At 42.2% G+C, this 10,766-nt stretch overlaps 1 protein-coding gene across 1 annotated transcript in view; it reads left to right on the forward strand.

The window, feature by feature from the left end:
- The window catches only part of DENND2C (DENN domain containing 2C), a 56,515-nt gene extending 46,411 nt beyond the window's left edge, over positions 1 to 10,104 (forward strand). Inside the window, exons 14-19 of the mRNA XM_081864905.1 lie at positions 265 to 442; positions 1,211 to 1,252; positions 4,279 to 4,384; positions 5,475 to 5,714; positions 6,704 to 6,790; positions 7,463 to 10,104. Of these exons, the coding sequence (XP_081721031.1) occupies positions 265 to 442; positions 1,211 to 1,252; positions 4,279 to 4,384; positions 5,475 to 5,714; positions 6,704 to 6,790; positions 7,463 to 7,494 (685 nt within the window). The 3' untranslated portion in view covers positions 7,495 to 10,104. The remainder of the gene's footprint in view (positions 1 to 264; positions 443 to 1,210; positions 1,253 to 4,278; positions 4,385 to 5,474; positions 5,715 to 6,703; positions 6,791 to 7,462) is intronic.
- The last annotated feature ends 662 nt before the right edge of the window (positions 10,105 to 10,766 follow it).

Raw genomic sequence — 10,766 nt, forward strand, 5'->3', positions numbered from 1 at the left:
ATTCTTTCCCGCTAAGATTCTGACTTTCAGGAACCAGGGAGTATTTATTATGGGACAGCATTAATTCTTGCAGTTAACTACCTCTATTTTGCAGTGGTACCGTTCCAAAAGTTTCACATATTTTCTCTTGCATGGGACCATTACATACATCACATTTTAGCCTTTACCTGTACTAAATGAATTTCTCTAAATTAGGGGTGCTTTTCATCAATCAGGGACTTCATATACTGACTAATGCTTTTGTGTTTTATTTCCCTCGCTTAGCACCTTGTCCAAATGTGGTCATGCTGTGGTTGCAGCGCTCTACCCATTCACCTGGCAACACACTTATATCCCTGTCCTGCCAGATTCTATGATAGACATTGTCTGCTCACCTACCCCTTTCCTTATTGGCATCCTCTCCTGCTCCTTAACTCAGCTCCAGGACCTGCCCATTGAAGAGGTGAGATCTGAGAAAACCTCAGGAGGAAATGTAAGGGATGGTGGTGCCCCAGTTATTACACCATATTAGTGAGGAGTAGTGGTGTGTTCTGGGATGACGTATTCATTTAAGACAATATGCTTAATTTTTACGCTTTCACGAACCTTGAGTCCATCAGTGATATACCGTATCCAGTGTAGTGCTACGTGAATGTTCATCAGCCCAAGGATTTCTGCTTGTGCAGTAGAATGTTTTGTCCCCCTCCTCCCACCCCACGCCCCCTAAATCTGATCTAGGCATTCCCCCAACCCTCCAGAGCAATTCTTGTCCTTATGGGACATGTTAGTTGAATGCTCTCCATTGGTATCAACATAACTGTTTGCTCAATGGCCCATTTACACAGAATAACTTTTTAAAGACCTTGATGGGGCCAGGGACTTGAATATTCATTTGTAGACATTGCTCCCCCTTCCTTCTCTTCTCAGTTGAAATGTGCTGCCATTGTAGATGTGGCCCCCTCCATGCGCAATAGCTTCCACCAAAGTGCTTGAATTGAAGTCAGAGCTATGAAGCGATAACTTTGTCCTATCCCGGATTGCCAACGATTGATGGACACCACAGTCACTTGATAAGAAGGGTTGTGCTTATGTTATCTGATCTGTGTTATCTGTTCCGTGCAGCCAGACAATAGCCTGTTGTCACAGTGTCATGTGAATCAGGATAGGAGGACTGTGGGCTGCACAAGGGATTTGTGGATTATATGCAGTAACCGTCTATCTCTTTCCTTAGGTACTGATTGTTGATCTGTGCGCAGATACATTTTTACAACAGGTGAGTCAAATTACTTAGCTACTGGCTGCTTCACAAGCAAGCAGAAAAATTCCCCCCCACATCCTGAATGGAGCCTTACAGTGGAGTGGGGATAAATACACAAAAGAAGCTAAGGATCAAACTGCACATTGGAGATCCATATTCAGATCTGCTGGCTCTTTGTTTAAACTTAAAAGGAACAGGGAACAAATTGGATTGAGACTGCAGAGCTGGGGGAAGTCGGGGTTTAATCTGTTCCCATTTGCCATTTACCTGATTTCCTCTGCCCCAAACTGTCTACACTGATGAGGAAAAAGGACATCAAGGATGATTAGTCTTGTCATTTTGTGGTTCTGAGGACTGGGAAGAGGGATTGCAGAATGCTGGGCTTCTGGGGAGATAAGATTGCCCAAGGGAGTTTTTATTTTGTCTGTGCATTTGAGTGGCTTAGGTATCAACAAGTGTTTTCTGTGGGGAAGTGGTATTTCCTAAGACAGCTGAAACTTAGTAGGGGGCTGTGGCCAAAATTTCCAGTTGGCTCACTTCTCACATAATGAGATAGCATTTTTTCAAACTATGTGCATGAGCAGGAAGGAGTCACCATGAATTCCAGACTTTAGTCAGTTTCTAAACAAACTTAACTTCAAACAATAGATTACAAAGCTGGCTTGCTTAATTAACCAGAGTGTGTTTTTAAACCACAATATTAGGTTTGCACCTAACAACAAGCCAGATCTTGTGGAAAGTGAAACTAAACACTTTCCTAGACACACCTGGGAAGACGGAGGATGAGCTTAAGTTCAATGGGGTTCCCTACTGCTTGAGCCCATGGTTATCGTGGTTTAGCATGATAGGAATGAGCCTAGCTCCCCTTGGACTTCTGTGCTCTCCATTGCTCCCCCACTCCCAGCATGGCTGCAATGAGACTGGAAGCTTCTGCTTTAAATTAACCTTGGTTTACTGTGTTGTCCAATCCATAAACTGTGGTTATTCTTGGAAAATAGGAAGCTGCTTTGTAACGTCAGATGATTGCCTGTCTAGATCAGGTTTAAGGCAGAGATCTTTCCCACCCCTATCTGGAGATGCTGGGAATTGCATGGGTGGAGATTTTTTAAACCTTTCCCATGCCATAGTTCTGCTGAAACCCCCCACCTAAGTCGCTATTTGCATCAGAGAGAAGCTTCTGCTGGGACCAATGGCAGCTTTGCTTCTCACACAAATACCTTTAAGGGGATGGGTGCTAAAGGTTTAAGTCCCTTCCCCCACTTTCTTCAGTCCTGGTCCTGATCGTTGCCGCCTGCCCCATGATTGCTGTTCTGAAATAAAAATGCAGAAGGACAAACTACAGTGGTACCTTGGTTTACAACCATAATCCGTTCCGGAGGTCTGGTTGTAAACCAAAACAGGTTGTAACCCAAGGCGCGCTTTTGCCAATGGGCTCTCCCACCCCCCGCCAATTGGTTGTAATCCAAAAAATAGAAAATAAATGGGTTGTAATCCAAAAAAAGGGACATGCACTTCCGGGTTTGACGTGGTTGTAATCCAAAATGGTTGTAGTCCAAAGCAGTTGCAAACCAAGGTACCACTGTATACTTGTAATGTGACTTGCATTTTGGTCTTTAGAAAGCTATTGTCTCTCTAGCATCTTGCTGCTTCTATTTTCTGTGTTTCCTCTCCACAAGAGTTCTTCTCCTCATTGTCTAGAGTCTAGACAGTCGAGAGTTTCCTGTAGTCAGCTGTTCTTAAAATAATATCTAGGGTTGTCATTCTCTGCTGACTTCCCTTTTCCCCTGTTGCCCGAAGGTGCTCCCCCAGGCAAAGCAGGGGAGGCTGACAAACTGTTCAATGCAACATTCCACCAAGCAAAATGGAAATGTCATTGGACTTTATAGTTCTAATGCACAACTCCTGGTTAAGGAGTACTCAGGAGTAATTGGGTCATTGCATTTGCCCAATATCTAGTACTTCGGTATATTAGAATGTTTGAAAGGCATTGCTAATCTCAGGCCGTTGTTGTTTGTGTAATGGTGTTTCTGTCCATGGCAAAAGACAGGTCTCTGCCCAGAGGAATTTAGTTTTAAACTTCAGCAGTTGCCAAGGTGGGTGGAGAGGCGGCAGGCAGAGAGGGAAGGAAGGGTGGCTTGCATGAGAGCAAAAGCAGGCAGCTGTATCTAGATTTTGATCCAACTGAGGACAAGAATTAAGGAGTTCAGGCCAAAGGGTTAAATAGGCCAAAGGGTTAAATAGAAGCAATTTGCTAAGATTTGTTTCGGTTTCAATTATAGAAAGCTATAAATGTCCTCAGGAGTACATCAGTTTCTCTTATCGTCTGTCTGTTTATCTGATCCTCTGTTCATGGTAGTGACCATTGCCACATCTTATGGTAGCAAATTGCAGACTGTAGTTCATGTGATGTGTGAAGAAGCATGTCCTCTTTCCCTTTCTTGAATCTTCCACCTCAGTTTCTAATATAACAATAGAGGAAGAATAACTTCTCCCTCTCCACACTCTTCACACCAAGCAGTCCTCCTTTTTTTGCTCCACTGGTCTGTTCTGCATTGGAGGCAGTGCATGGGAGTTGGTTATTCAAAGGATCTATCTTAAGATGTGACATTAATTTATTGGATTTTTGTTTAGTTTTTGAATTCTGCTTCTAGGGGCTAGAGATCTGTAGTGGTTGTATCAACATCTGCAATGCTTTTTAAAAATATTTTTGATAATGGGTGGTGTACAACTAAGTTATACTTAAAGTAGATCCCCTGAAATAAATGGATTTCACTTACTTAAGTCCATTGATTTCAGTGGGTCTGCTCTGTGTATGATGAACACTGGAAACCACCCCATCTGCTTTAAACATAAATTTTAATGGGTTCCACACTTTAATTATGTACAGCCATGAGGTGTGCCCTCTTAAACTGCATGCTGAAATAATTTCATGTGGTAGGTGACATAATTACTTCATGAAACATTTTAGTGACATCACATGGTCCTGTTTTGGAATACATGTTAACTACCACCATTCTGCTTCCTCCCCTTTTATTTTAAAGGTTTCAGATGAAGATGAAATCCTACCTCACAAGCTCCAGGCTGCACTCGTACAGATCTTAGAAGAGAGAAATGAAATCTTGTCTCGGGAGCGGAATTACACACAAGGTGACTTGGATCAGAAAGATGGTGTACAATGAGTTAAAGAAAATCTTCAAATTTACTTACCCCAATAAACCAGAAGCATTTCTTCTAGGTGTACTTGGGAATGAGTTACCAAAGAAAGCCCACAACCTGTTTTTATATGCAACAATAGCAGCAAGGATAGTAGATGCAAGATACTGGAAACAAAGAGAGACCCCAGGGAAAGAACAATGGCTATACAAACTAATTGAATGTGCAGAGCTTACCAGTATGGCATTTAAAATAAGAAATCAAGATGATAAACAGACGAGGAGTGAGTGGGAGTATCTAGGGGGATACTTCCAAAAAAATTGACCTCAGATATAGATTCCAAATAAGGGGGTATTTCGTGACCAACAGTTGATAATATGAAAGATAAGAGAGTATGGAAAATAAGGTGAAGGAATTAAAGTATATGCAGCTAAGCAAGATGTAAAAAGAACTGTCATGGAATGCTGGATGGGAAGTCAAGCAGAGTTATTGTACAGTATAAGAATAGGAAAAAGGTGTAATTGTAAAACTGGAAAACTTAAAAAAATAAAATAATCAGGAAATTAGACATCCATGAGAATATGGCGGTGTGGAAATCTCCAGACAACTCCACTGCAAAGTGTTAAAGTGGGGTGGGGGGGAGAGTGGTTGGCAGAGGGGAAAGTGTCAGGAAGGGGCTTTAACTCCCCAGGGACGATGGGGAGGAGAGGAGGTTGCAGTGGGGAAATGGTGACTGGGAAAAGCACATGCACGGTGCTTCCCACTTCCAGCAAGCTGCACATGCATCCTACTGCTTGGCAACAGAGAAGTGGTGGTTTGGATTCCCAGACCCACTGCTGCACATCCATGTTGATGATTACCTAGCTCCCCATTAAAAGTGCAGTTATTGTACCCACTGAAGCTGTTGACACCCTGAGCTATGTGCCAAGTTTCATTATCTCTGTTTAAATAGAGATATGTAGGTAGAGATTTAGGCTCTGACGCACCCAATAGGATGCGTGGTCCCTTCATAGCCTTTGGGAGCGAAGTTGAGGTTGATCTCTCCAAAGGTTGAGATGTGACTGCTTTCTGTGCCTTCTGGTAGGTGACGTGACTCTGGACTTGTTGGTATCGGAGGCTTTTGTGCGCTTCTTCGTGGAGATTGTGGGGCACTACTCCCTGCACATGCACGTCACTGAGAAAGGAGAGCGGGTGTTTCAGCGGGATCCCTTCCGGAAGTCCCACACGTCCCGCAATGTGCGCCATTTCCTAGACATCTTCATGGAGACGCAAATGTTCGCTGGTTTCATACAGGATCGAGAGCTACGGAAGAGCGGGGTTAAAGGTGATGCTTGCCAAATCCAGTCCTTTTCTTGTTTTGTGTAGAACAATTGTGGTACTTGCACAAGAATTTAAAACAGCCAAAGGGGAATCCAAGTTGGATTGTTTTTCAATATCTGGAACCTTCTAAAATGTTTTGCTACTGCAGGTAACCAGGACCACTGACCACCTGCTTTCTCCTCATTTTGGAGGGACACGTTTGTTTTGGATGGCCATTTATTTTCTTGGCCCTACCTATTGCGTATGGTGATTTTTTAAAAAATGACCCTGTGTTTTGGGAATTTTCAATGAAAATTGATTAAAATAAACCAAGTGAAAATGGTAGAAATGCAGAGCTACTTTGTGCCCGCAGAATGTCCTGTGCTCTTCTTCTGGGATTGCCTTCAGTTGTGAGCCCTTCCAGGTTCTGAGCTTGGAAACAGTGACACTCCTTTGCTGCCTTCCCCAAAAGTATTCTTTATTTAGTTCTAGGGAAGTGGGGTGAAGGCTTATCCACACTTCCAAGGAGTTGTAGATTAACTTTTAAATGAGATTGTAATGAAATTCAAATAACTTCAAACAATAAAGCTGGCTTAGCTTTACTTTATTAAAGAATTAGACAGGTAGCTGTCAGCATGATGGACAGGAGAGGAAGCCCCTTCCCTTCATTTAAGTTAATACCAGAATTGGAGGTGATGGAAAACCTTCAGACTCTCTTCCAGCTCTTGTACCAGCTGCCTGGGTAGTGCACCGGGAAATAGTTAAGAAGCTGAACTTTCCCTTTGCCATGGAGGAGGTAAAGGCTGGAGAACATGAGAACATCTCTAACCCAGAATAAGAGGCTATAAACAGGATGCCTGGCTGCATCCATGCAGTCATCCCTTTTAGGCAATGTACGGGTATTTCCCTTCTTTGGGGCACATGTGGGCTTTCTCATGTGTAATCTTCTTTGAAACTTCATCCCAAAAGAGAGAGAGAAATGCATGTCTAAGTGATGCTTTCTTTTTTTTTTAGGCTTGTTTGAAGTCCGTGCCTTGGAGTATTTGGAGACCATTCCAGAGTCTGAGCCAAGTGGGATGAACAAAATCCTCCGTAGTCTGGGTAAATAATGCTCAATCTTGTTCTTGGCTGCCGTGGTCGCTTGTAATTTGTGTAACTATGAACTAGCAAGGAAACCTTTCAGTCTTGATAATAAGCCTCCTTCTCTGCCTCCATTGCAACCGCAGTGGAGCTTTTCCAAATGGTGAATGGGCTGGTGAGTTGTAGCCCTGGGCAGGATGCAACCAATCGCTTGGAAACTTGCTGTGAGAGTTTTACAGAATACTTTCGGGTCAAAATTACCCATATCCACACCAAACTTAACACCACAGCTGATGGTAGGCCCTGTAGAAGTGTTTTAGAGCACCCTCTGGTTAAAGTTTATGCAGATACAATCTCATCCTGAGGTTCATTCTATACAATGTAGAAATCTGGCTTTTGGTGTGATGGAATCTCCCCTTTGGAACTTCCTCCAGACAAGTGTAATTAATGTTATCTCTTTGGCACTAGCTGAAGGCCTTCATTTCCCAACAAGCTTTTAAAGTGAAGATTCTTATCTCAGCCTCTTTATGTATTGGATTTAAATTGTTTCTATGTACGTTTCGTTGCTGACATTTTTATGGCTGACTGCTTCGTTGTGTTTCATGGGAAGCGATTAATGAACGCAGTATAATAGGCATGCCCATGCATGTCTCAACCTTACCATTTTTCTTTATTTTATGCTTTTCCTTTTAGGTAGCAAAATGAAATTTCTGCAAAAGAAGTGAGAAGAAGCTGAGTGCAAAATTGCTGCTAAGAGTGGTTTCAAGTTCTCGCCTGGCTGTCAGAAGGGGGCGCCACATTGCCTGTTGCTGCAGCGTCAGATGGGATGACTCAAATTCAAGCTCAGATACCCTTCAAATAATTGGAAGAAAGGACATCAGATCTGGGTGGAATTCTCAAATCTTTGCTGTGCCCAGTCCAACGGGACTATTACTGGGAGAAACTAGGCTTCTGTGTCTTTGTAGGATTGGTCTACAAAGGAGAATCCAATTAGCTGTGTGAACTATCCCTGTTTATGCTGCTTGGCCTGAAGAGACTTCCTACGCCCTCCTGTTTTTATAAATGACTCCTGCTCAAAGTAGCCCTGAGGGCTAAGCTGATACCTTTTAGTAAGAGGAATGAACCAGAAATAATAATTTAAAAAAATTCAGGAACTGACCTATGGCAATACTGCACTGCAGAGATTCTCTGCACCTGGAAACTTCCTCTAAAACTGGAAAGGCAAACCTGTACTCTAGGGCCTGTTCATCCATCTTCCTGTTACGTCCTCTGTTACTGGCTCAGGTTTAGCCACATTCTCTTATTAACTATTGGCTTTACTTATGTCTTTCAAAGCTTTCTGTTTTTCAAATACTGAAAGCAAGACGAGAACACCCACTTCTTTGTTTGTTCTGTTGGTTTTTTTACTGCAAACTTCAACCTGCTGCAAATATACAACTTCTGTGCCTTTTTTGCAGACCTGCTTTTGCTACATCAGGGGATATACCTCAGTCAAGACTGGTGTTTACTGGCCAAGAAAATGCTGTTTAAACCCAATTTGGGAATATGAAGACTTTTAAAAAAACAAAAACAAAATCAAAAAGTGGAATTTAAAATAAGTTTGTTTTGGTTTGATACAGAACTATTGTAAAAGAAAAGTGAGTTTCTTACCATTGCATTTTGTTGTGAAATGGGTGGGATAGAAACGGGTTCTTCCCTGTAAAGCATTGCTCTAATTTACCACAGCTGAACATTAATCAAAAACATTTTCTTCCTCATCTACACCAAGGTCTGTTGTTATCTGCTTTTAGGGAACCTTTATTCCTCCTGGTAGCTTGCACACTATTTCCAATAGCTGTTTAGAGTGTAAAGGCAAATACCTGTGTCACTTCCCTAATCAACTATGGCACAGCATGTCATTTTCTTATTGGACCAGCCTTGTATTTAAGGACTTTGAAGGCAGGCTGGCAAAGCAGGAACTGAGCACCCCTGTCCCTCTTTTGAGCCCAGCATAAAAACCAAGCAGGTTGCTAGAGGAGGGAAAGTCCCTTCCTCCATGCCCAGCATAGAAATGCTGCTTCCCATCCTTTTGCCAGCCCCCAGTAGACTATTAACTTGGGGGGGGGGGGCTGGCAACTTTGAAGGGGTTATTTACAAGGCAGTATTAGACTACTCCAATTACTCTTGCCTCTGTGGACCTGTTGGATGTAGCCAAAGACTACACTCCAGTGGCGCTTTACCATATGTTTACATGTAGGAAATAGACTCAGGATGAATGCATGGGACAGTTGTACAGCCTTGGAATCATAGCAAATGATCACACGAGTAAATCCTTTGACGTACAGAGCACTGATGTACCAAATGGCCTTTTCTCTGCCTTACAGTCTGATTGACCTCTGGATTTGAGAGAAACATGAATTTCAGGTCTTCATGGGGTTTTTTTTTATATTATTGCTTGCATCTGAAAGGTGCTCCTTTCACTGGGGAGAGTTCCTGAACATATATATCTTTTGCTGTGCCAAAAAGCATGAAGACAAAACGTCAAATGTATATATGAGGATAACATCAGAGAACTTTTTACATTTAATCCTGAGTTGGTTGTACAAGGCCAACAGCGCATCCCATATATGTTTACTCAGAAGTAAGTCCCTCGACATTCAGTGGGATTTGCTCCTTGGAAAGCATTTGGGATTTCAGCCTAATGCTAAAATCCTATGTGCACCAATCTGGGAGCAAGTAAATCTCAGGGATGTGTGTACTGTACTTCTGAGTAATCATGCACAGGATCACATTGTAACAAGTGGGTCCCAAACACAAAGGAAGTGATTTTGTTCAGTTTCTGTTCTCACGTGTTTTAGAACCATTGCTGCGATTCTGTTTCGAATCTCTCATGCTTCCACCCTTACAGAACTAGATTCTTGATGAGAAGAAGCGGGTCTGGTCATTGATTTTGTGGGAGCTTTTCAGCACTTAAGACTATTGCACTTGATCAGAAGACCAGGAAGAAGAGTTCACCTGTGATTCTGTTATTCATATCCACATTTGGGTTACTTGAGCCCTCATGGTATGAAACCCACTTTAATAATTCCTGTTGCATACTCCTGGATGGGAAACATGCATCTTTCCCTCATCTCCATAAAACCACTTTCCTTCAGACCTTGCTTACTTCTTCTCAGTCGTTGTCTCTCTCCTGTGTAGCACATTTGTGTGTTTTTGCAGCCAGTTTGCTCATTCTGGATAAAGCCATATTTTGTGGTGTTTAGATGAAACCAAAACTATATGTACAGTTACAGATATGTAATAAACCAAGTTCTTTAAGGAACTGGTTCAAATAAAATATGCTGTGTTTTTGTGTATTGGATCATCTCCTTTTCCTGTCTGTCAATAATAATGACACCATCTGTGCTCTATGCGTGTCTAGTTTTTCCAGAAAGACTGAGCTCTTAAAGTCAGAGGGATGCGTTGTGCCCTTGCCAGAAGTAGAACTTTAACATTGTAAACGGAAGGGCCTGGATGCATGTCTGGAAGGTGCAGCTTGTACAGAATATTGTGGTGTGCTTATCTGCTAAGAAGTACTGGTTACCAGACGTGGACCAACCCAATATGACATCACTGAACCTGCTGCCTTGTATAGCTTTATAGACAACAATTCTAGGAGTGGAGAAAGACTGCAGCTCAGTGTGAGGCATCTAATCATAAGCCTGCATTTTTATCAAAGCTTATATTTTGATCAGGGCCTGTATCTTAAAAAGCTTAAAGATTTTCAAATGTTTATGCCAGGCAGAAGACCAGCTGCCTAAGAACCTTGGCAATGTTTTTCCTCCTAGACAAGGGGCCCCCCTGATTTATAGCAGAAAACAATTCTCAAAGTCGTAAAAAGGGAATTACAGGCTGAGTCCGAGGACACTGACCTTGCATGTTACAGAATATAAAAAAGGCTGAGAAAACATAAATTAAGAGTTGATAAATAGTAAAATAAAACCATGTGCCTCCCATTAAACTTGAGCCATATTTTCCT

This window comes from Podarcis erhardii, assembly GCF_964252035.2.
Source record: "Podarcis erhardii genome assembly, chromosome: 6".
Classification (NCBI taxonomy): domain Eukaryota; kingdom Metazoa; phylum Chordata; class Lepidosauria; order Squamata; family Lacertidae; genus Podarcis; species Podarcis erhardii.